The 26,464-nt window shown below is 42.4% G+C and overlaps 1 protein-coding gene across 7 annotated transcripts in view; it reads right to left on the bottom strand.

The window, feature by feature from the left end:
* The window catches only part of ATP13A4 (ATPase 13A4), a 129,716-nt gene that overhangs the window by 69,407 nt on the left and 33,845 nt on the right, over positions 1–26,464 (bottom strand). For 6 of the 7 annotated variants that reach the window (XM_046658317.1, XM_046658319.1, XM_046658320.1 and 3 more), the window contains 5 exons: positions 19,410–19,583; positions 7,250–7,396; positions 2,844–2,914; positions 2,671–2,751; positions 1,082–1,151 (listed from right to left, as the gene is read on the bottom strand). In XM_046658317.1, coding sequence (XP_046514273.1) covers positions 1,082–1,151; positions 2,671–2,751; positions 2,844–2,914; positions 7,250–7,396; positions 19,410–19,583 — 543 coding nt within the window. The remainder of the gene's footprint in view (positions 1–1,081; positions 1,152–2,670; positions 2,752–2,843; positions 2,915–7,249; positions 7,397–19,409; positions 19,584–26,464) is intronic. The other variant, XM_046658321.1, reaches the window with a different exon arrangement.

Below are 26,464 nucleotides of genomic sequence, written 5' to 3'. Positions count from 1 at the left end.
TGAGCACCACAACTATTGTGTAAGTAGATATTATCATGTCTAGTTTACATTGACTGGCCTTCTGACGGGTAAAGTATTATTTCAGGTTTGCAAAGTTAAAATGCTTTCTAGTCTATTGTTCTTCTCCATGACACAAGTTCTGCCATATTTGAAGCTGTTAAAATGCTTTAGATTAACGTACAAGTGGAAGACTACATTTTCTCAGAAGTAGAGAGCCAAGCTGAAAGGGTCACCTGTAACTGAGCATCTAGAACACGGTGGGAGAAAGTAGAGGTTACCCCAACAGCTGTAATCTTGCTTTGGTTTAAAACACTTTGTGCCCTTACTCAAATTCCCTCTAGTTGATTTCCATCTGTCTAAAACAGGAGCTGTAATCCTGCCTCTGGTTAGGGAAGAGGCATCCAAAAACGTTTCTTATCAGTTTCTTGCTTTCTTTCATGCCCGAAAGCCTGCTAGAAATATTGATAAAGTACTTGAGTTTAGTAAGCTTTTTTAAGGCAAGGAGGAGTGGAGGTGAAGTGCAGGAGACCCTGAGTACAGCTGTATGGTTACAGCTTCATAATAACCACTGTAAAATGAAAAATAAACCCAGTGATAGAGTCAAAGAGGAAAACCTCAACTTCATAAAAATGGTGGTCAAATCCTTCTTTCTCCCCCAAACACACATTGAGATCAATAAAACTAATAAGGCTAAGCAGATACTTTTCTTCCCACAATTTTGGATATTGAAGAAATTGTACATTGCATCCGTAAGAAAGAGATTTAATTTTTTTTTAATTTTAAGTATTATTTTAGTTTCACAAAGTTGAGACAGGCTAAGGAGTGTAGGATTAAAAAGGAAAGAAGAAAAGAAACATTATGTTTATCCAGTCATTTAAGGATAAGTAGACACACGAGCATCATAGTCCAAAAGATGGATGCTAAGGAAAAGGGTAGAAAAGAGATGTGAAGAAAATATGCTTCGCATTCTTTTAAAATAACCCAAATTACAGTTACTTATTAACAAGTAGCATTCTTGATCATTTGACCACAACCAAACTTCTTTATTTTCTATCCAGCACCCAGAGACACTACTGATTACCTCCTTGATGAGCAGTTTCCAAATTGGTGTGATTTCAACATCGATGGTATTAGGCCCACATATTAACCTCCTAGAGGGAGAGATCACAGATCATTCAGTTACTAATAATAAAAATGAAACTCATTTCTCACCCATTCAAAAAAAGATCTGTTCCACGTTCGCTTTCTGACTTGTGGGATCAACATAAGCCTTCCTCGTTACATAACATCCCCAACCTTCTCAAAATAACTGGGGAGTGGGAGGGTTCCCAGGTGCAAAAACAATAAACATGATCCTATTGCATCTATTGAACTAAACTCTTCCTGAGGTCTGAATATTCCCCTGATGGTAATTTGGGTATTTCATTTTAGCCATTGTTTTGTTGAAGTAGTTTCAGGGTTGACACTCTCTCCACTCTGTCTCTCCCCAGCTCTGGCTCCGTGGAAGTGGGAGGAAGGGGTCATGCGGAGACAGTAGTTTTACTGGTAAGGAATCCTGTATCTATCCTGCTCCTTTCCAGGTCTAGGAGGCTGCAGAATTTATTTTAATGTGAGTGAAAAGGTGTTGGGCTCTCAGAAATAGCTCCATACAGGTATATACGGCCCTTTAATTGAAAACCTAGAAACCTATTTCTTTCATTACACAAAGCAATGACCCTGTATGAGTTCTTTTGCTGTTAGGAGCACTAACCACTCTCTCTGTGCCTTCTACATAGATGCTCAGATCAAATAGCTTGGCCAAATATCTTAGAGCGGTGCTTTTCATACTTCAGTGTTCACAGAGATAACTTCAGGATCTTGCTGATATAAAGATTCTGATTCCATGGGGGGAGGTGTGCTCTGGTATTCTGCGTCTCTAACAAGCCCCCAGTGGTGCTGATGCTGCCGCACTCTAGGTCTCTTCTAACCATCGGAAATGGGGTGGAAGGGAATGTGAGAATCATAAAAACGTAGGACCAGCAAGGCCATTATAGAGTCCTGACCTCCCCCCTCCCTTAGCAATTAGGAAACTAAAGCCCAGAGAGAAGAAGCTATTTGCTCAAAGCCACATAGTGAATTAATGACAGCCCCTTGACATGCAATCCAGTGCCCTTTCTAAACCTTGCGCCTCTGCCCAGCAACTGATTCGGAATTGTGGAGCTACAGGTCTTGCATAATATTCTTCTGCTGCTCTACAATTATTATTTAACTATGTTATTGTAGTATAATATATATTTCCTGATTACAATCAAAATTGGCTCAACCTTATTAATATAATAACCCTGAGAAGCATTGTATAAAGTAGAAAGAGCACTAAACCCATAGGCAGAAGCGTGAGACTCAATTATTCCTCTATTACTTCCCATCTGTGTCACTTGTTCAGGCTATTAGACCCGAGCTTCAGATTCCTCATCTGCTATATTGAGATCACGATGATGATGTCTGGTCTACCTGCCCCACAAGGTTGCTCTGATGAAATGAGATAATATATGAAAGCATTTAATGATATTAAATAGAGCATTATAATATTTTCTGATATTGACCAGTTAAGATAACTATTTACTGGGCTCTCTATTTGGCTAACTGGTAACAGTCCTTTTGAGCTGGCATAGATAGCAATATGCATGGTACCGAATCTCTTGTTCTTCTTTTGTGAGTCCTGATCCAAATTTTAGATGTATCTTGGCAGAACTGAGCCAGTCTTCCAAAGAGCTAAAATAACAATAATGAGAAAGACATATTTAGCAATAATATTTTTGAGATAATATTTTCCTTGTTTGAAGGAAATTGTTGAAACAACTTACCCAATTTTCTGGAACTGTCCTTCTAAGTTGTTCCAAACATATCTTATTTTTTGCACTTTTATGCATCTCACCTGTGAAAGAAAAGTACTAAGAAAGTCTCTGGTTTGAGGATCAGTGAATACACAGCAGTTCAGTGGCTTTTAAAGAAGCATTTGTAGAAGAAGCAAAGATAGGGCCATGTTACACTTATTTAAGATTTTATATTTTCCTAACTCATTCTATCCTTTTCTACTACACCAGTAGCTTTCTTTATTAGAAGTCATCATTCAACCAATGTGTATCATGGGCCTGCTATATGGATAAGCATATGAATAAAACTCAGTCTCTTCATTCCACGACTTTATAACCTAACAAGGAAAGAAAACATATTACAAAAAAAAAATCCACTATACCATATAGTCAAATACGTACATGTCAAAAAATAAAAATATAATAAAGTAAAAATTACACTATTGAAATAGTGTAGAAATATACAGAGGGCAGATGACAGTGGCATCATGGAGCAGATGACATCTGAGCTGCAGCCTTGAAGGATTGGAAGAATTTTGCTCAAGGGAGAAGGAAAAAGGGCATTTCAAAGAGATTATGCGCAAGTTAGTTGTGGGGGAGGGGCAAGTTGTGTGGGCCTATTTGCCCACAGAATGGACAATGCAGCTGGAATGATAAATAAAGATCAGACCATGCAGCCTTAAATGCTAGGGTGAGGTAGTTAGGACTTCATCTTGTAGGCAATAGACTTGCAGGGTAACCTGTAGAAGAGACACTGAAAAACGTTAGTCTGGCAGCAGATTCTAGAAGAGAGTAAAGAGGTTATTGCAAGAAAACGTGCTCCAGGAAGTGAGAGTCTGAGGATTTTGGCAGTGGAAAGGAAAGGTTAATGCTTATGACAATTGCGTCTTGTTGTTTCTGGTTTCTTTAGGCAACTTTATACATAAATCGGAATTTTCATTGACTATTGACCTAATTAAGCACAAAGAGAAACAGCGACACTGTCATATTGTTATGAAACAATAGTTATAACCTCATTTTGCCCACTGGAATCAAATGAGGGTGTTTTAAAAAATATGGATGCCTGGGTCCCACCCCCAAGAGATTCTGATTTCATTTGTATGGGGTATAGCCTGGGCATAAATATTTTTAAATTTCTTCAGGTGATTCTAATGTGCAGCACAAGTTGAGAAACAGTTTCAAGACTTCCTTTTATAGCTACTCTGATAATTGTAGTCCTGGAGAAATTCAACTAAATTTCTCTGCACCTGAGTTTTCCCATTAACAAATTGAAGCAATTGGCCAGATCATTTATAAGTTCAACTGCAACTCCTCTGTATATGTTCTGTATCTATGAATATTATTGTCCATATAACTATTAGATAAATTCTAAAACTGGGAGGAGCCTATAGCTGGTGCATAATAACTGCTCAATACATTTTTTATTAAATAAATGAATGAATGCTTTGGACAACCACATGTCAGCTAGAAATAGATTTATGTCCCTAGGATCCAAGGCCTGGGTGACCTCAAATGAATCTTAACCCTGTTCACACTGTGTATGCACATGGGTGCACATATACACACACACATTCATGGTTACCGGGTAAAAATGCTGCATTTTTTTATTTTACAGAATGGATTCATTCCAATACAGTTGAATGCAAAATAACTTTTAAACAAATAAATCCTGGGGGCCAGCCCCATGGCCAAGTGGTTAAAGTTCCATGTGCTCCACATCAGCGGCTCTAGTTCACGGGTTCATATCCCGGGTGTGGACCTACTCCACTCATCAGCCATGCTGTGGCAGCATCCCATATACAAAGTAGAGGAAGACTGGCACAGATGTTAGCTCTGGGCCAATCTTCCCCACAAAAAGTAAATAAATAAATAAATCCTATTTTCCGAATGAATTTTAGCATAAAATTGCATTGAATCGCCACTGGGAATGATTATTCCTTCACAAGCTGTGAGTTAGACTGAGGAAAGAGCATTTGAAAGCGAGCAGCCTACGATGTGTCAGCCGTCATGGCCGATCTTGGAACTTGAAGTTTCTTGCCTCATCTCTTCCTTCCCTTTTCAGTGGTACCTGCAATTTTGCAAGTAGAGCTGGACTATAAACACAGTTACAGTTTATTGAGCCCTTTGGGGCTTTTCATACACTATCATTAGTCTTTCTCATCATCCTGTGGGAGGACAGATATTATCTTCATGTTCACTTCACTCCTGAAGTTCATTTTGTTTAAGTAACTTGCCCAAGATCTCACCTATTAAGACGCCCGGCTGGAACCTGAGCTCAAGCACATCTGTCTTGAAAGTCCACTCCCTCAAACAATCTAACAGTCAAGTTAGTCTCCGAAGAAGGTCTGAAAATCCCATAACTTCCAGGACTCAAGTTGTATAAACTGAGAGTTGCCTGCTTTATTAACTCTGTGAGTTCAAAAATCCACATGAGAAAATTTTGAAGGACAAGCTGTGGTAGAATGTGAGCCCCGACTGAGTCAGAGAACCCAGCTCAAGAGGCTGTGAAACCACAGGCTGAGACTGAGAATCTTAGAAAACATAATAGGTGCCAAGCATCAGCAGATGAAGGCAGCAATAATGAGGAAGAAACAGGTTACTGATAAGTTTCACCTCAGACCAGAAAATGGAAATTTCCATTGTCTCCCGACAATTTCTGAGACCACTCATCACAGAGTGAGAAGAAGGACTCCATCACAGATCTTTTAAACGTCTTCCCCTAGCAGGAAACATCTCTGCCAGGAGTTTCTCTCCTTCCCTCATCACCTTCGAGGCTCTGGAAGTTGGTAAGAGGATGTTAAGCATACTAATTGAAAGAGGTGAAGTTTATTTGCCCATTTCCTGGAACTTCAGAGCAGGAACCAGTAATTAGAAAATCAGGGATCTGCTGTGGGCTGTGATGAGCTGTGATTTTCATCTTTCTGCTCAAAACTAGGAAGCTTCCCCTCCCAAGGCTTCCTGCTCTTCGTTTCTTGTTGGAACAAGTAGTAAGAGCATCCTGTTTAACAGGTTAAACACTGAGTTTCAATTTTGCATGCAACCCTACAAAATGGTACTTACAGTCTCCTCTTAGCCTATATTTGCAAAGCTGACAAGGTTCTTTGCTGTGGTCTCCAAACTCCCCCTACATGGCCCTGAACAGTTATTACTTTGGTATGGTGTTAGTATTCTTATCGCCATCAGTGTTGTCATGGCTCAGCCTGTGACATCTCCTCCAATTTTATTTTATTTTATTTTTTCCTCCAATTCTCATGAAAGTTTCCATCCTTTATATGAATTTAGCTCATTACAGCCCACAAACACCTTAGTCATCCATCTTCTCATTTTAGGTTCACAACTGCCCTGAGAAATGGTCAGAGAAGGGGTTATTACTCTCATTTTATAAGTAAGAAACTCAAGGCTCAGAGTGGCAGTAAATAGCTAAACTTCCAATGCCATATGCTGGTAAATGAAGATATCAAGCCCGGCTGCCAGAACTTTCCATTTTGAGATATCTGCCCTTTCCTCACATTTTGCTTGTCAATTTCAACATTTCTTCCACTTGCTTGTTTGATGCAATTAAAGATACTGGAGGTCAATACCGCTCTGAGGCCGTGTCCACAAGGCTGACTTTGGGCCTCCTACTTCTCCAGGTGAGTGGCCACAGATGAAGCAGTCTGTTAGGTGGAGGTGTCTGACCTCCTTTGTTTGTGTTTATTTTGGCAACTAAGACAACTAAATGATAACAATTGACAGTAGAGAAACTGCTCAACAGTTGACTTTTATTATTTTAAAAAACTGACCTTGAGCTCATAAAACTAATTTAAACAGCTGTCTACACATATATAAATTTGAGAAAATAGTCTCTTATAAATATGAATGTTAACTGGTCATAATCAAAATAGTACTAATTTAATAGGATGAAGACCTAATACCAAATACATTTGAATGGCAGAATTCAAAACAAGTTCATTTTGCAGACATCAGCAAACTCCCTGGGATAGCCCTGGGTAATCACCTTTACTGAAGGAGAAACCCTGTTACGTACAGTGCAATACAGGGCATGATGCTGCTAAGAGCTAATATGCACCAAGCGTCTACTATGTACCTGCCACCGTATTGATCTTTGTATTCCTTAATTTATTGAATTTCATCAATTAATATGAGAAGTAGGCATCATTATCATTTTATATGTAAGAAAATTGAGGCTCGGCAGAATTTAGTATTTAATCCAGGATTGCACAGTTTAGAAGGATGAAGCTGAGATTTGAACTGTCTGGCTCCAAAGTCCATGTCCTTTATAATGTTCTATGCTGTCAATTGAGATTGGCACAGTGGAGGATTTGAATTTAACCTTACATGTTGGGGGAAAAAGATTGAATTTCTCTAGCATCAGCCATAGCCATAAATTTACTTACCTTTAGATCTGGCTTTGTTATGGCTCTATTTATGATATACTCCTCATCTGTGATGAGAGGGTGGTCAGGAGTGAGACCAACTGCACTGTTGAGTGCCGACAGGTAGATCCACGTCACCTTTTTCCAAGAGTAAGTTTGGAATTCATCCTGAGGAAATAGACACCAAAACCCCCGTGAAGTTAAAAGAAGTCATCAGGCTAAAATTCGACCTGAAAAACATCATTTTAACATAATTCTGTAAGTTTATGGAGTGAATAAACATTCTAGATGGAATTATATGCCTTTGAAAGCTGGTGGACATAGAGTCTTGAGGGGAAACATCGTGCCATCTCTTATCGAGGAATCTGGATATAAATATCAGGCACAGCACATGCAACAAAGCTCAAGAGTTGGGAGGCTCGTTCTCAGGTAAGAATTAGCTTCCCCTATTACCCTCCAACCGTGGGGCTACAGGCAGATGCAAAATTTCACAGAAAAAACAAACAAGAATATAAGCAAGCATTCCAAAGAGTTTCTATAGGTCTCTCAGGCTGGGAAACCAGGTCACTAAATATCCACATTTCCAGGCTTAACTTCAATTCCACCTCTTCCAGAACAGCCCTTTTAACACACTCTTGCCGGGGCGGAGGGTGGGGGAAATTTCCCTATATCAACTCCAAAAGATTCTCACTGCCCCTCTCTTGTGCTCCTAATCACGTTCTGCTTTGTATTCTCTTAGTTCTTCTAGACTATCTTGAAGGTAGGGACCGTGTCTTACTGTCCCCTATATCTTATCTATGTGGAGAACTGTGACCTGCTCAATGAGATCTGATAAAGAGATGGAAAAAAGACTGAATACATGGACTGAACGTACCCACAGGTAATTGTCAGGATGTTGGCACAGGTAGGCTTGAAAAAGGTACCTTCTTGCATGACCCTAATTGAAGCTGCTCCCCTTTGCATTTCCCTGATAAAGCTTGTCACAGAATAAAACTAGAGAGAGCAGCACTGGATTGAGTAACAGGTGCCACAGTGGTCCCTTAGAGACTGATGTGATAGCAACAGTGGTTATTATCTGAATGGGTAAATGCTACACATAAAATCTACTTGGGTGCCTGGTAAACCTCGGGAGCTAGGAAGGATGGCAAAGGAAATCGAGCCTGGGAAATAACCTGATGGCTGGGGAATGTAGGTCAGAGCTGAGAATTATCTCCACCACACCCACTTTTGCCATGAAGAGTGTCCAAGCTGACGCTGCAAAAGGCAGAGAGGAGATTATATAGTACTTGTTGTAGCTAAATCTCTTACATCCATTCTCCTGAAGAGAAGCCCACCTCCATGCCTTTGCTCCTGCTGCTTCCTTAGCCTGGAACATACACCCTTCTCTGCTCTCTTTAAGTCCTCACATGGCTAGATCCTAATCATCCTTCAGGGTCTGGCTCAAAGTTCACATCATGGGAACTTCTCTAAATTCTCTGGGTGATCTTTCCTCTAAACCATCAGGGTACTTGGGATTCTTACCACAGTCTATCTCAGTGTGTTGCCCTTTGCCTGTCCACCTTATCGCTCCTCTTGGACTGTGTGGGTAGGGACTGCATCGGATGCATGTCTGTGCTCTATCCAGGCCTAGCACAGATTCTGAGAAAGACAGAGTAAGAGAGAGAGAGAAGTGGGAGGAGGGAGAGGAGGAGGGAAAGCAAAGCTAAGGAAGTGGGCAGGGCAGGGAATGAGAGAGAAGAGAAGGAAAGGAAAGGAGAGAAGAGAGGAGGAGAGGGAGAGAGAAGACGAGGGGAGAAAAGAGGAGGGGGAAAAGACCTTAGTAGAAATTTGAAAGTTAATGCATTTTAAAAGCCAGTAAAGTTGTTCATTATCTCATAAAAAAGAAAGATGGCTAAATCAGGTCAAATTAGATTTGCATGGAGTTACCTTCAGAGCCTCCAAATAATCAAAGATGGCTAACTTTCCAAAGACCGAGCCACTGAACTGGTGGACCTGTTCTACGTATTGTGGAGCAGGCAACCCACCCCATGGCATACACCTTGACATAGCTCAGCATTACTAGATTTGCTTTGACCACGTCAAAGGGGGCTTTGTTATCAGAAGAACTTTGCATTCTAATAATAAAAATAGTTAATATTTATTCATCACTTATTATGTTCTGGGCACATAGTGCCATATTGTGTATTATTTCTTTTAATGGTCAAAAATCCTATGAGGTAGTAACTGATCATTATTCTCCCCATTCTACAGGTGAGGAAACTGAGGACAGTTGGTAACTATGAGAGAGGAGATTTGACCCCTTCCAGACCACCTCCTACCCTGCTCTACTCTCCATTTTGTTTAAAAATACAATTTGATTGATCTGCCACTTTTAGATTCAGCCTGAACTGGGACTGCCAAAGAACAAAGTCTCAATGAAAAATTTGGTAAGAAAACACATAATTTGTAGGTAAATAGGAAAACAAGTTATAAAAGTGCCATCAAGACCAGAGACCTCTGGCTACCAAGTGAGGACAATTAGGAAGACAGCTACTCTTGGTCCTCTTAAGTGCATTAAAATAGCATTAACCACTAATTTTCATATAATTACTTAGCAGTTTACAAAAACTTTTTGTCAGTTATCTTATTTTAGGCTCACAATTCTCCAAAGTGGTATTATCATCTCCATTTTGCAGATGAGAAAACTCTCCATCAGCAAGGCTGTAAATTGCTCAAGCCAGTCTGGTGTGGGTAGCAAGGGAGAACTGAGACCTGGGGCCAGGTCTTCTCACTCCAAATCTTATCTCCTTCCTCTTTGTTTCAACAAGTTGTCCCGTGGTGTTTGTGGTTCATGTGTGAAAATCACCTTGAATTCAGTACCACGTAACAAATAGCATCTGGTTTCTCACACTGTCTGCTCTCATGGTAGCAGAGAATCTGATTCCTGAAATCAAGCCATCACCCTTCCGCCCTGTGTGACAGCAAACAGAACTCTAGACTGTAACATCTAAAAGGGAAAGGCAAAGTGGACCATTGGAACTCCCCAGCTCTCGAAGGCCAGTGTTAGTTCATTGCACCAACTGCATGCTTTAGTCTAGCTGAGCGGGAAAGACTGAAATTCACCTATATGCCTCCATCTTATTATAGCCTGAGGCATAACCGAATCAAAGGTGCTTGGATATATTTGCCTTTAATCTCATTTCTTGTCATGCCTGTTGCCCCCAATATTAATTATAATTCCGTATAATGCAAAGTAGAATTCTATTGGCTACAAAAGGTACCACAGTGAGACAACCATTTTTCTTAGATAAGGCAATAATATTGACTTTTCTCTCGTTTACTACTCTATTAAAGACTCTATGAAATCATCCATATTTTTAAAAAAATTTGCCTGACTTTTTCAGGGGAAAAAAAGACAAGGAAATGGAGGGAAAGTGTTTCTATGTGAAATGGGCACACGGGGTAACATCATTAACTTCTCTAAGTTTTGGGTTAGTGCTGTCCAATATGGAAAGAGCACAGGCTCCTTCTGAGCTCATATCTCGGTTCCAAACTGTCTTGAAAATCACGGCAACTCTCTGAGCCTGATTTTCTTTATGTGGCGAGTGGGGATGATAATACCACATTTCATGGATGTTTGAAGGATTAAACACAATAATCCATAATGCACCTGGTCTGAGGTCTGGCCCAGAGCAGGGTACACAAGGGGTAGTTGGATATAGCTCTGTGCCTCATTTTCCACTGAATGTTCTTCTTGAGATCTTTCTGTAAACGTGAACTTATTTTCCCTTTAAGGAAACGAGAATCTCTGACAGTCTCTCTATTTATTTTTCCTTTCTGGAAAAGACGCCTCTTTACCCGGAAATGGCTATTTCCACTTCAGTCTGTTTCCCAGCTCTCTCAAGCTGTTAATGATCTGTAAAATACTTAAATGCACCAGAGGAGCTTCCACTTTAAATAATTGCTTTGTAATGCAAATCATCCAATCTGTTTGCCCAGCAAATCTAGACTTTTAACACCTCGAGTCTCATGGAGTACGCTTTACCGCCTCTTTATCAAGAGAATTAACCAGAGCAGTCCTTGAACTCTAAAAGGGTCAGATTTGAAATAGTTCAAGACTGCATTTCAAGGAATTGAATGTACACCGGGGACCTATGTTTGACCTGGACAGAAAGATAGAGGAGGAAATCCCGGCATTTTTTATTTCCTGTGGCCTTGCACTTTCTGAGCCTGCAAATACCAGAGTAACTCTTATAACTGAATGAAGTGAGTGACCTCGCTCATCTTCTTCTAACCTCTCGCTGTAAGCGCCTCATCTCGTGGAATTTAAAAGCCGCGTTAACAGTCACTTTAAGTTCAGGCCAATGCTGTGACTTATCCTCTCGTGTAGGCGTTCACTCTACAAAAACGTACTTCTGAGCTTGCTTTAAAAAGAAAAAAGTAACCCATTGCACAGTTCCAAAGAGACATTAGGAAATCAGTACTTTTCACTTGGAGATGGATCCATTGCAATGCTAAAAAGTTGAACTCAAGCTGAGGTGAAGTACTTAGATGATTATGGATAAAGTAATGACTTACTTTTCTCAGACTCCTTCTAGAACACCGCACTACCTTTACAGACCCACAACTTGGGCAAAATACTGTTCTTTCTATATTTAAGTACCGTTTATTCTTTCTCTTTCCCCTTCTTGGACCCATTGATACTCTTGACAGCTTGACCTCATATTCCCAAAGTTGCTTCGTTGGAAAAAGTGGACATTGGCTAGAATGTGAGATTTAGTTATAAAATATAGAGGAAGTTCTAAGCATTGGAGAAGTCTCACACTAATTATTCTCTCAGTACTCCTGGGACACAGTGACCAAAATTAAAAAAGAGGGAAGGAGGGTGGCCAAAGCAGAGAAGTTATATGGCAAAGGAAAGGCTGTACCCATGTTTGCATGAAAAAAAAAAGAAATCCTGAACAACTCTGCATACGTTTTTGGAGAGATTGGGGTTTTTGTTTGATTTTTTTTTTATAATGTTTTTCTGAGGTGAGAGGGAGCAGTGAATCAGCCGGCTCATTGTCTAACATATCTGGAGATGCAGTACATAGTAAGAAGCAAGGAATAAAAAGTTAAAATTAGTTGAAAAACATGAGTAGTGACCAATGCCCATGGAATGCCTCTGTGCCAGGCACGGTTTTCCTCTCACCACGTTACACATACCACCTCATTTAGTCCTCACAACAGTGAGGGAGGCACTATTGTTAGCTCCACTGAATGGAAGAGGAAATGGAGGCAGAGAGGGGTAAGTAACTTGCCTGGTATGGGCTGAATTCCCCCCAAATTCATATGTTGAAGCCCTATTGCCCAGTGTGATTGCATTTGGAGACGGGGCCTTTAAGGAGGTGATTAAGGTTAAGTGAGGTCATAAGGATGAGGTCCTAATCCACCAGGGCTGATGCCCGTATAAGTGGAAGAGACACCAGCGCTCTCTCTGTACCCCATGTGAGAATGTAGAGAAGGCAGCTGGCCGTCTGGGAGCCGGGAAGACAGGTCTCGCCAGAAACCAACCCTGCCAGCACCTTGGTCTTGGACTTTCAGCTTCCACAACCGTGAGAAAATAAGCGTCTGTTGTTTAAGGTGCCCTGTCTGTGGTGTTCTGTGATGGCAGGCTGAGCTAATACAGTTCCCAAGATAGGTCAAGAGCAACACTGGGCATCAAACCCAGGCAGTCAGGCTCCAGACTCTGTGCTCTTAAACCACTTCACAATCCTGCCTGTGTAGAGTCTGGTCACTGACAGGCCATGTTAAGAAAGATCTCTAGTTCCAACTCGAGTTCAACTCTCAGTAGAAGTTCTGCTCTCACTGCTTACAGCTATGGGACCCTGAGCATCTCTTTTAACTTCTCTGTGCCTCCATCTGTAAAATGGGGAAAAAATAATCTCTATCAGTAAACATAGAATAAGATAAATGCAAATGCGTTTCAAACTGTCAATCACCATATAAACGGATTTCTGGCTGGATGTCTAAGGAAAAACCAGACTGAAATGCGAGTGGGGGAATGAGATTCAGAAGAGGCAATGTGTACCTAAAAGAAACATACTACTATCTTCTCTTACTTTCTCAGACTTGACCTTTCACTTTAGTGTCTTTGTCATAAAGTGTTGATAGGGACCAGGAGACCATTTATTACAGATTCAACTCAATTTATTTAATTGAATTAAATCCATATTGAGCAGCTTCTGTGGCCAAGTGCTACGGGCATTAGGGAATGAAAAGCAAGCCACGGTCAATTCTTCAAAAGCTTATAATCTAATAAAAGAAAAAGCTATAAAAAGGAATGTAGCATGGTGGGAAAAGACTCTGGATTTAGAGAGCCAGAAGACAGGTTCAAGTCCTTTGTCCACACTATCCTCTTTACCTGGACCATTCCCCATGCGCCCCTCCCCACCAGCCACCATCACCTTCTAACTCTCATCATCCTTTGGAGCTCAGTAAAGACTTTCCTGGCTTTCTTGACTTGATCAAATCCCTATTCTACAATCCGACCATAACCATGAACTTTTCCTAAGTAGCACTTATAACAGTGGATTTTTATATTTGTTTATGTAATGTTATAATGAACTCCATTAGGTCAAGAACCCTGGTTTTAGTAATTGTTATACTCCCTGCCCCCTGCCCACGAGCTACCGCTGTGGCTGGCACACAACCTGTGCTCATGGAATTTATGAAGGAAGAAGGGAGAGAAAGAAGGAGAAAGGGAGGGAGGGAAATCCTGGCTGACACTTACTAGGTTGCAAAGTTGCTTTTTCCCTCTGTATCTTCATCTGTACAATAGAGATGATAATGCCCATTTTGCAGGGTTGTTATGAGAATTAAATGAAATAATCAATAAAATGCTGTTCTGTAAAACGTACAGTTAAAAGCATTTTAATACAAAGCAGACTGCAAAAAGCATTATAGCAGTCAGAGATGAAAATACAGAGCTAAAAGGGAATGAAGGAAAGGTAATTAATTCCCTCCAGAAATGGGTCAGAGAACGGATCAACAAAGACTTAGGGACCACCCCATGGCCGAGTGGTTAAGTTGAAATGCTCCGCTTTGGCAGCCCAGGGTTTCGCTGGTTTGGATCCTGGGCGCGGACATGGCACCGCTCATCAGGCCATGTTGAGGCGACGTCCCACACGCCACAACTAGAAGGACGCACAACTAAAATATACAACTGTGTACTGGGGGGATTTAGGGAGAAAAAGAAAGAAAAAAAATGACTTGATAGAGAAGTGGTGTACGGCTGAGGAGTAAGTAGGGGTGTTTTTTCTTTCTTTATTTATTTTTGAGGAAGATTAGCCCTGAGCTAACATCTGCTGCCAATCCTCCTCTTTTTGCTGAGGAAGATTGGCCCTGAGCTCACATCCGTGCCCATCTTCCCCTACTTTATACGTGGGATGCCTGCCACAGCATGGCTTGCCAACCAGTGCCATGTGCACACCCAGGATCTGAACCGGCGAACCCCAGGCCGCTGAAGCAGAACGTGCGAACTTAACTGCTGCACCACCAGGCTGGCTTTAATAAGCAGAGGGAGAACAGCTACTTTCTGTATTTACTCTCTAGAGAAGTGGGCGAGTCTGTGCATGTGTGTGCATGCGTGCGTGTGTATGTGCATCAGGTGACTCCTCACCAGAATGTCACTTTGTAAGAACAGGAATTTCTGTTTGTTCATAGCTGTATTCCCAGTGCCTATAACAACGTCTGGTACATGATTGGTGCTCTGTAAATATTTATTGAATGAATAAATAAATGAATGAATGAATGGAGAGGATACGGAATATCAGAAGAAATTTTATGAGTAAAAGCATAGACAAAACAAAGTGTCTGATTCCCTTAGAAAATCGTGTTGATGTGGGGAGCCTGGGTGTGGAGAGACCAGGTTGGGGAGGAGGAGGAAGAAGATGAGTAAGGGATCCAGGAAACATGAGCACAAATAGTGGTGGCTGATGAGTACCCTGGTGAGCTCGCAGACTTGAGGTGCCATTTGCTGGGCTGATTTGTGGAATTTCTAAGTTTTCAAACTAAAGCCCCTAACGCTGACATCTTTAGGTGAGACTGAAGGAAAACTGCTCCCCTTTAAAACATTGACACGAAATGCCCTGAGTCAGGCCTGAAAGCCACTCATCACAAAGTTCTCCTCTGCACATTGTGGGTCTTTGACAACATGTGACATACAATGACAGTGAAGGAAAAAATGCATTTGTAACTATAATAAAGATGAAAACGAGGGAAATCATCGGGAGCATCTGAATTCAAAATGCCAATGAATATAAATCGTGTCATTTGCATAGAAATGTGGCTTCCATACAGATATTGCTTCCAATTTGGAAGTAGATGAATAATGAATAAAATGCCACTTTTAAAATTATAAAATAAGAGTGTAATTACTCTTATCTTTTGGAAAGATCTCACTCTTCGAGACGCTTAATAAGAGAAGAACTGAAAATAAACTGAGTGCTAAACACTTGCAGTCAGTACGTCGTCGCCTTTTTTTAAAAATGTTAAGAAGTGACGACCTAATCAGTATCTGTGATAATGATCTGGAATTTTACCAGTGTGGGATTGATGATAAATACCAAGTACTGATTTTTTAATAACATGAGAAACAGATAGACAACACATTTCAAGTGGGAGTCATCCCGTCCTCTGTAATGGAAAGTCTTCACAGTCCAGCTATTATAATATAATTCCAATAAAATCTTTTTAAAGATGTCATTTTAATGCAAATAACCTAGCAGCAGACTTTTAAACTATTGGTGCCCAAAGCTTATTTTTCTCTAAGGCTCGGATAGTAAGAGTGTTTGAAATAATTGAGCTCTTGTCTAATTACATAACGACTAATTTAGAACCTCATTTATTTGGAGAGACTCTGGCATAGCAAATCCATATAAAATGACACACAAGAGCAGGTAATTAAAAATTAAAGTTGAAATCAAGATGAAAAAGGCAACATTTAAGCTGGTTTCGACAGCTCTGATTAGTCGTGAAGGGCAGTGAAATGGGAAAGGGGCTTAACAGACTTTCAAAGAGGTCAGATGATGGAAAGCAGCTCCCTGCGGCACCAACGGCTTTTTGAACGTTTCCAGTATATGTCCAGTTGCAAAGCTGACCATGGGCATTTAGGAGGGGTGACTTGAGTATGGATGAGTGTTGGAGTTTCCCGGCCACAGGATGCCTTCCCCGTGTCACCTGTCCTGAAAGGGAATGCCCGTCCTCCTGGCTGATAAGGAGAGGACACAGCATGCAGATGAGTGGGGCGCTCACGTACGGTGCATCTGGTCTACAGCGAGTCCTTCCGTATAGCAAGCTAGTGGAGTTGCCTGAGCAATACCACACACATACACTATCAAAATGGTCTTTGATAACGCATTTTACAGTTTGCGAATGGCTTTTACGTACATAATCTCACTTCATCCTCACACCAGCCCAAGAAAGAACAAATACTTTTACTAGGCCCATTTTACAAGCGGAGAAATCGAGGTCCTGAAAGATTAGGTAACAAACCTAAAGTGCAACACACCTAAGGTGCTAGGACTAGAGGTCAAAACTTTTGACTCCGAATCCCAAAATGCACCATCTCCTTGTTGGTTGATACTTTTTGACTTCATTCACACTTATTTGATCTTTCTTTCTCTTGTCTTCCTTTTCATTTCCCTTTATCTACTTTCTTTTCCATTACTTTCATTTTCCTCCCTTCCTTTGCCATTTTCTTGCTCACTGCCTCTTAGCTCTATCTGTGCCTTGACTCTGCCAGCAACCTCAGAGAGTACAGCTCAGCCAGCCAGATGTTCTCAGATCTGAGGAGTCTGGTGATGCACTCTGAAAGGCAGAAAGCCTTTCTCTTTCTGACGTTTCTGCTGCAGCAAAAGCATACTCCCCAAGGACTATTTGGAGGAAATGGAAGCACCTGCAGCATGGAGTTAAGTACTTTCCTAAATCCCACTTTTAAGCCGGAAAAGAGTGATCTCATAGATCCTCAAGTTCACGTGGAGGGGGTTGATCTATGAAAGGATCCCAAAGATGTGGTCTTCCATAAGTTCTTATGTTCCCACTCTGAGCCCCAGAAAACAACCTCTCTTTACCCCTGCTCCAGCAAGACACTCAGGTTGTATGTGAGAGGACCACTTCAAACACTTTGCTAAATCTGGGTCATTTCCCTTGAGACTATATAAATGTATATTGGCTGAACCATAAAGCAAATGCCCAGGCCTCTATTCCTCTCCCAAGGACCACGTGAGCTCATAAATGGGATTGATGACTATCGACAGCAGTGTTTTACAAAATATGGTCCCTTACCAGAAGCCTTAGGATCATCTGAGAACTTGTTAAAAATTCAAATTCTTGGGCCCCAATCCAAATCTAATGAACTAGAAACTCTGGGGGTAGGACCCAGCAATCTGCATTAATTAGCCCTCCAGATGATTCTGATACTGGCTGAAATTCAGGAACCATTGGTCTAAGTACAATCCATGAAAACAGCTGTGCCCTAGGAGCTAGGAGACATGGGACTTAGTCTTGGTCAGGCCACTATGCCTCCTCTCCAGGCCCCATTTCCTCATCCATCAAATGAGGAAGTGCTCCTTGGTGAGCACCAGGCATTCCTCTCACGGATATTCTGTGAGACTTCATGGAGTGAGGCGGCAGTGGAGTGGGGCTCCCAGCCCAACATCACCAATGTGACCTGCTCTGACTCCACAATAATCTTGCCTTCTTAAAGTCTTAAAGTTTCTTCTCCAAGAATCTTGAATTAAATTATAGTTGAACTTGGGGGGAGGTGCCTCAGCTATCATGTCAGCTAAGCTGGAGCATAAAACAGATGGTTCTTGAAGCAATCAGGATCCAGAAACAAAGGGTGGGGCTGACCCCAGTGGAGTGAGTCAACAAAGACAATCTTCACCCAATTCCCAATTTCACTGAGGTCCAGCTCCAATTCTGTTAGATTGAAATGTGTATTTTCTTGTTGTTGTTGAGGAAGATTAGCCCTGAGCTAACATTTGTGCCAATCCGCCTCCACTTTGTATGTGTGTCACTGCCACAGCATGGCTGACGAGTTGTGTAAGTCTGCGTCCAGGATCCGAACCCATGGACCAAGGCCGCCGAAGCAGAGGGTGCCAAATTTAACCACTGCCCCACCAGGCAGGCTCCTGGATTTTTTTTTATTTTGGCCAGTTATAGGACTTATTGCTATGTGCCCTTCTGGCTGTATTGAATAGAATGCTTATCTAGAGAGATTGCTCTATATAAAAAGAAGCTAACAGCCCAAAAGTGGCTGATTTATCAAGAATTTGGTTGTCATTCTGGGTCATGTGGGTTGATGCATTGCCAGAAACACTCAGTAAAAGTCAGCCAGAAAAGAGTCCTCTGTGAGACTGTACCTTGACTCTCATCAATAGGAACATCCACTTCAGCCTGTCAGCCGCCATACATGTATGGGCTCCCTGCCGCATGCAGGAACAGAGGATGCAGCCATTAACAAGTCAGAAGTGTCCCTTCCCTTGTGGAGCTGACAGTCCCGCAGGACCGAAGCACACTGCCTAAGTGTAATGAGCGCTAGGAGGAAGTGTACTGGAGCAAACTCATGGAAACTCACCTAACGCCAGGACTTTGTATTAATAGAGAGAGGCGATGACCTCGGGGATCAGATGGCTGCATTTTTTAGTCTAGCATAACTGGATGCAACGCACTCCAATCAATAACCATGGCTCTCTCAAATGAGTAGGGGAAGACAGCATCCTCCTCAGAGGGGTGCTCTCCATCTCCTCCCTCACCTTTCCCCATCTCTTCCTCCAGTGTCACTCCAGCGGAGGGGGGCTGGCATAGGCATGGATATGTCAGGATGCAGGGGAAGGGTCAGAGTGAATGCTGTAGTCTGAAGCCCGACTTAACTACTTCACACTACCTGTTATTTTTAGCTATTAACATGGATATTCCCTGCTCTATTATTCACAAAACTCAAAATTTTTAAAGGAATACCCTGTAAAATAGCTCTTCTTAATCAAATCCCATCATACACAAATTATTGAATTCTTGGTCAATAAAGGCAAGGCTGTGACGGAAACTGAGCCTGGAGCCTCCACCTGCCACCTGCCTTGTGCACGTCTCCCCACAGCCATCCCATAACATGATGTCCAGGAGAAAAGGCCACCAGGTACAAAACCAGGTACACACTTACTGTTGTCCTGAGCAACACGACGTCTGCTTCCTGCAAGGAACACGGGATGCAATTTGCCCACACGTACCAAGCAGGTCTCCAGTAAAACACCAAGGGGAGGATCCCAAAGGAGAAGATAGATCCAGCAAGGCAGAGGGTTTTCCGGCAGCCATGAGTCCGGTAGCCAAATATCTCCTGGGGCAGAACCAAAACAACCCTGAATGTTGGTTAAGCACAACAAATAGCAAATGAACAAATTGAGATTTTGGTGATGAAACTAGGGCCAGAGAGTACAGAAGTTGAGCAGGGTGAGAGGTTGAGAGAGTGGAGAAGGGTCCCTGACAAAGTATAAGACGTGATCCCAGGCCTCCAAGAAGTGGCAATCTAACTGGGAAATTTAGTTTCTACAATTTGAGCACCAAGCCACCCTGTGCCAAGCACTATGCTGGGTGATACGTTACCCTGTTTAAGTCTCACAAGCACGCCCTGAATAGGATAATATTACCCTCATTTCCTAAATGATGGGACTGAGCTCAGAGAGGCTGAACGGAATGACTTGTCCAAAGCCACATAGCTAGGAAGTTCTGCTACCAAATTGAAACTCAGGTGTGTCAGCCTCCAAATCTTGAGCTCGATCCACAGCCTTCACAGACATGATGATGAGCCACATGACGGGAGGACCAAATGACAGCAGCGACCAATGATTCCCTTGGCTGGGACCAGCAGCCTTGTGGGCAAGAGGGACTAGAACCAGGCCTTGAGTTTGGAGTCAGGATTTGGTGAAAGTGTTTGACCACAAGAGGATGAACAACCAAATGCCCGCCTGCCTTTGGGAGTTTAGGGTAGCGCTATGCATTCCCATCTCTTCTCTTGTTCAGTAACAAAAAGAATTTCACGTCAAGGGGGAAAAAGCATAGAGACCATTTGGTTTATTTCAACTCATGTTCACTGCGCACCTGCTGTGTGCCCTGAGGGGATACAAGACCCTGGAGGATACAAATACGAACAAGACAAGAGTCTTACCTCTACTAAATTTATCATCTGGACAACCTTCTTCCTTCCAAGGAAAGCCTGGGACAGAAGGGAAAGCTACCCCTGAAGTGTACGGCCCAGTCCCACAACTGTCTCCCACAAAGCCACAGGGACATGGCTGTAAACCACAGGTATCTGGTTACAATGGCTAAAATTGAGAGGCAGTAGAGAGCCCTGGTTAAAAGCACATTCTCTGCACTAAGACACTTTGGGTTCAAAGCCCAGCTCTGCCACTTACTGAGTGTGACCTTGAGCAAGTTATTTAACCTCTTTATTCCTCAGTTTGTCATCCATAAAATGGGGGTGATGATAGTACTCACTTCACAGCGTTGCTGTGAAGTTTAAATAAGTTAAAATGTGTAAGTGTTCTGTAAGCGTTTACTACTACTGCTGCTGCTGTTGCTGCTATCGTTACTACTACTACTACTACTGTTACTACTATTGCTGCTGCTACTACTGTTACTACTATTGCTACTGCTACTGTTACTACTACTGCTACTGCTACTACTGTTGCTACTATTGCTACTGCTACTACTGTTGCTACTATTGCTACTAGTAGTAGTAATAACTACTAGTGGTATTGCTACTAGTAGTAGTATTGCTGCTGCTGCTACTGTTACTACTACTACTACTACTACAACTACTACTATTTTACTGTTTCCCCTGTAAACGAATGTTCGGGTCTAGAACATAGACCTGAAATTCTACCCCCTGGTTGATTGGCATTGAGATCTAGGAATTCCTCATGTCGATAGTCCTGCTCTCGTTAGAGCTGCCTGTTAGGATAACAAGGGAGCTGGAACATGCTACTTGACATCCAGCAACCTGATGAAGATTACACTATCAGGAAAGTTTCTGTGATCCCACACAGAAGCCGCTCTTGAGTAATTGTTAGGTTCCTTCCTCTATCAGCAGCACATCAAGGTGCTGAAAGGCTTCCTCAGGTATTGTCCACATCTGACACGCCTTTGATAAAGTGTTCACATTAACTCGGAAATAACAAGCTTCTGACTGAATTTGCAGAGCAGAATGTCTATCCTAACGTGAATACTCTTCTGTCCCAAGCTCAAGCTCTCCCGACGCCAGGCCTAGAAAGGACCTGTTCCCTCCTTGTGCCTGATGCAAGGCATTGTTGATCCCACACTGAGCAGGGTCCCATCCAAAATTCCATACCTGTCCTGAGTCCGTCCCACCATCTTTTCCCACGTGCCTTTTTATGTTTCTACGCTTTGCGATAGATCAACTACTACCCTCCAACCCAGGCATCTTACTGGCATTTTAAAATATTATATTTAAAAGAATCTTTGTATTGCCATTGAACCCCCATGTAACATGCATGAGTTACGCTCATTCCGCAGCCCAGACCTCCCTGTTGCCATGCGTTCTTTCCAGGCTATGCAATGAGAGCCCTCTGTAGTTCCCAAAGTGTCCAAAATCAAGTAAGGAGGAATGATCACCTTCGTTTCCCAGCTAAGAACTGAAGTTGAAAGTTATATGTAGCAGTTATTACTAACAACTACTTGGTAACAATAATAGTAGCTAACATTTACTGAGCCCTTAAAAGCGCTTCACCAAGCACTTTACACACACTCTCCCATTTAGTTGAAAAAGATTAAATAAAGTTTCCCAAGGCACAAAGCTCATAAGTGACTCAAAACTGGGCCTCCAGCCTAGACCTTTGCAGCAAACAGAAGATCATGTGAGCTGGCCATTTCTGCTCTGAGGCTTTTCTTTCTTTCTGTTATTTTGCCAAATGTTTTTTGTACCCACCAAATAGCGGGCATGTACTAGCCACAGAGATGAATACAGCAATGTCTCTAGTCTCAAGAAGCTCACTAGTTTAACAGAAAGAGAGACATAAACAGAGACGATTGAACAATGTTAGAGCAATGAAAATATTATACAAAGGCGTGACTATAAATTGTCATCTGAATGGGGTGCTATTGATAATAACACCGGAACAGCACAGGTAGACCAGAAACACCCAGGCCAAGCCAGGTGACTACTCCGCTAGTTATACCAGAGCGTTCCTCTGAAAGCCTACCTGCGCTCAGTCCTGTGGACGCTACAACCCCGGTTAGTAGCTCATGACCCATAATCCATTGTCAAATTTTCAGTAGAAAGGTGAGAGTAAAATGGACAAGGGGTGTTCAATTATTGCTTGTTGAAGTGAGTTGAATTATATGACTTGAAGTGAATTGCATTGCAGGGATTGTTAATAGATATTGAGGTTTAAAATTGCCAAAATTATCATGGCGCTTTTTCTCATCACCCGGTAGCAATTTACTTTCTACATTGTGGAGTGCCTTCCATGTCTCCGAGCATGCTTGAGGGAACTGTCCCTGCTACCCTGCGTTCCACACGCCCTTCCATCCCACAAAAAGGAATCAAATAGCCAAAAAAAGAATATCGGGAAAATGTCAAAAAAATATTACACTCACAGCAGTCTACGTGCGCTGCAGAATCGCACACTGTCCCTTCCTTTCTCCCCCTCCCACCCACAGATTTTTCTCCTCCCTGTGTCCTTGGGCATCTAGATCTTTTGCATCCCTAAGGGCGCAAACTTCGGCTTCCAGGTGTCCAGGCCTTCTGCCCTGCAGAGTCTCTGTACTTAAGTCCAACTGTTCTCCCCAAAGCAATGGTTTAAACCACCTCAGCCAACAGAACCGCTTAAGAGTCTACAGACCCTCTCCTCAGAAAAATAAACAGAGACGCATACACATAAACTTCTCCACAGAGATTCAGGAGGTTCCCAGAGTCTAGATAAGACCTTGCCCTAAAGGGTTCATAAGGCTGAATCAAGGCTGATCTTCCAGAATTTATGCTCAGTGCTTTACCTTAGGGTCTGACACTAGGGAAGCACTCAGTGAGGGAGACATGTGAAGACATGAGCACCTGGAAATGCAGGTGAGGGGACAACAAGAGCAGGGCAGTGGCTGACTCTAAGAAGCTTCCTGGGGTGCTTTCATCACCTGGGGGCTCACCAAGTCCTGAGCGTGGCTCTCAGCCTTGAGCCCCAGAGACTGGAGGCAGACCACGTCTCACAGGGAAGACTCAAGTCAACCAGGTCTCAGAGACTGAGGTGGAATGAGAACGGGAGTTATATGTAACTGTCACACCAACCCGATAAACATACAAGTAAGTATTAAGAGTTTGTTCTCTCCCCAAAGGCACCATCTCCACAGTCAAGATCATCCCACCAATGGAATCATATGCAAGCATAGTGCTTAAAATGGGCTCTGGAATCTTCTCTGACCATCTCCCATCTTGAGTGACATGCCTCCTTTAAACATATTAACTCATTCAATCAAATTAGAGTCAAATCCTTTTGGCCTGGGAGCCATTTATTCTCTTTAAGACAATGCATTTCTCTATTGGATTCATTAAATATCTGAAAGTGTAAATGATGCCTTTTTTATTTTATTTTTTGAGGAAGATTAACCCTGAGCTAACATCTGCTGCCAATCCTCCTTTCTGCGGAGGAAGATTGGCCCTGAGCTAACACCTGTGCCCATCTTCCTCTACTTTATATGTGGGACGCCTGCCTCAGCATGGCTTGATGAGCAGTGTGTAGGTCAGTGCCCAGGATCTGAACCAGTGAACCCCGGGCCACCAAAGCAGAGCGCGTGAACTTAACAACTACACCACCAGGCCAGCCCCTAGATGATTCCTTTTTTAAAAGTTTACCTCCCTGAAGATAATCTTTTCCCTTATTTCCAAACTTTTGGTGTGAAAAGAACGTTTCACTATAATTTCCATGCACTACAACAAATTGTGCTAAATGAATGCGATTTACCTCACTGCTTACCCCAACCCCAAACCCTATTCAAATTTCTGCCTCAGTGGTTTCTTGTTTGCCTCTCTTTCATGGGAAAAGTTGATTTTCTAAGCATCCTCTCAGCCATTTGACTTCTAGATCCAGATGAGAAATTCTCAACCTGAATGACCTAATCCAGAAATCTTCAATGGGAGGCTCAGAAAGAATGGCCTGCAGACAGGCTTTTTGTTGGCCTGCCAAGTATTTCTTAAAACTTTAAATTGACCCCTCAGTTATTTTCACATAAAAATTCTGATTGCTACCTTTTCTTTAAAATAAACGAGAGATCGTGAGCACACTGTGCCCACCTTTTTGCACTGTAAGAGTCAGCTGGAGAGAAAGCACCAACAGATATGCACAAAATAAGCCAGGACCTAAGCCAACACCACGCAGTGTGAGGGGGCGTGGTGTACTGCGGTGTGTTCACACAATGGGATGTCACACAGCCCTGCAGACAATCACTGCCAGCAACAGCTGGCAATACGGACGATGCTCAGCAATGTAACAGTGAGCGAAAAAAGTCAGGGCAAAGGGTTAGAGCAGCATGATAACCTTTTCATGAGGTTAAAGACAACCAACATCTAAAATATATTTTTAGGATACACTTAGATAAAAGAAAAGCACATGGAAAGGAAGGCCAGGGAACGGTGAGCACGTGATGCAGGACAATGCTCACCTCTATCGGGACGAGGCAGAGAAATGAGCAGCCAAGCTGTCAAATGGAGGTTATTCTCAAGGTCGTGGCTTTTGTTTGGGGTGGTGGGGTCATCACATTATTATAGAGAACTAATTAAATAACTAACTGAATTAATGCATGGGCAAATAACTAGTATTATGGACAACCTAATTGTGAGCACCTGAAGTCTTAGGAAATAAAGGAAGAAACAATCAGTCAGAGGGACTAAGAGAGGTGTCCCCCTTCAAATGAGCAGGTGCCCCCCAAGTCCCATTTCCTGTGGTCTCCGCTATGCTTTCTTTTTTCCCAACACTGAGGCCACATGTCATCTTTCATTTCACATCTCATACTAGGCTGGCTCATTGGTGTTATGGCCTCACACTGTAGGTGTAGGCAATGGTTCTCAACCAGGGTCATTTTGCCCCCCGGGGGACATTTGGCAATGGCTGGAGACATTTTTGGCCACTCTGGACTGGGTGCCAGGTGCTACTGACATCTGACGGGTAGAGGCTAAGAATGTTGCTAAACATCCTACGATGCAGAGGACAGCTGCCCCCCAACCTCCACTACGAAAAATTATCTGGCCCCAAATAGTGCCGAGGTTAGGAAACCTGCTGTAGGCATTTGAGTCTCCCCACCTAACCTAAGCAGGTCTTTAGGTCCTAGTGCCTAGGAAGCTGTCCTCAGCACCCAGAGGAGAACTAGAAAATTTTGATATTGAAATCTATGGCAAAAAAGGATTTGTGCTTAATGCCAAGTGACCCCTTAGGTCAGTAGTAGTCACAGCAATTCATTTTGCAAATGAGAGAAAGCAAATTGCTCATGTGGTCTGCTCCTTCCTCCCTCCCCCACCCGAGCCACTCGCCCCCCCATCTCACTCTGCCCCAGCCACCAGGACATTTGCTCGAACTTATTGAGCTCTTTCCTGACTCAGGGTCTTCCCGTAGCTGCTTATTTCTCATCATTTTAAGTCACCTTTACATGTTTCCTTCTCAGAAAGATTTTAGCCAGTCTCCTATATAATTACAAGCCCTTGATCTCATACACTCTTTTTAACACTTTTTTAGCATTTTCACAATTTCCAGGTAGTATTTTCTGCTTGCTTTTCTAACTGTTCCTCCTTTCTGACCCCTACAACAAGACGTTAAGTTCCGTCTGTTTGGATCCATTCAAGTTTGTTTCCGCCAATACTGTTTACCCAGCACCTTGCACATTATCTCTGCGTAGTGGGCACTCAGTAAATATTTGCTGAATGAATGAGCGACTGTACTAACGGAAAAAGGGAAGAAAGGAAGGACAGAGGGAAGGAGGGAACGGAAATTAATAAACCCTTACTCTCTATGTTCCTAGCCCAACAAGTTTAACTATATCCTCTTCTAGGACACCCTAAGAATGAAATCAGTCCACGGTGGGGGAGGGGATGTAAGCAACCTGCACCTACTGCTCTGTGTCTTTGGTCAGGAGGAAATGTTAACTATCTCATCATTTGCATTCCACTCAAGTTAATCTCTAAGGCCAGATTTCTCGAACAAGTGCTTTCATTTTTCTTTT

Source organism: Equus quagga, chromosome 4, assembly GCF_021613505.1.
Source record: "Equus quagga isolate Etosha38 chromosome 4, UCLA_HA_Equagga_1.0, whole genome shotgun sequence".
Classification (NCBI taxonomy): domain Eukaryota; kingdom Metazoa; phylum Chordata; class Mammalia; order Perissodactyla; family Equidae; genus Equus; species Equus quagga.
The sequence above is the reverse complement of the archived record's forward strand: the minus strand, read 5'-3'. Positions and strand labels throughout refer to the sequence as shown.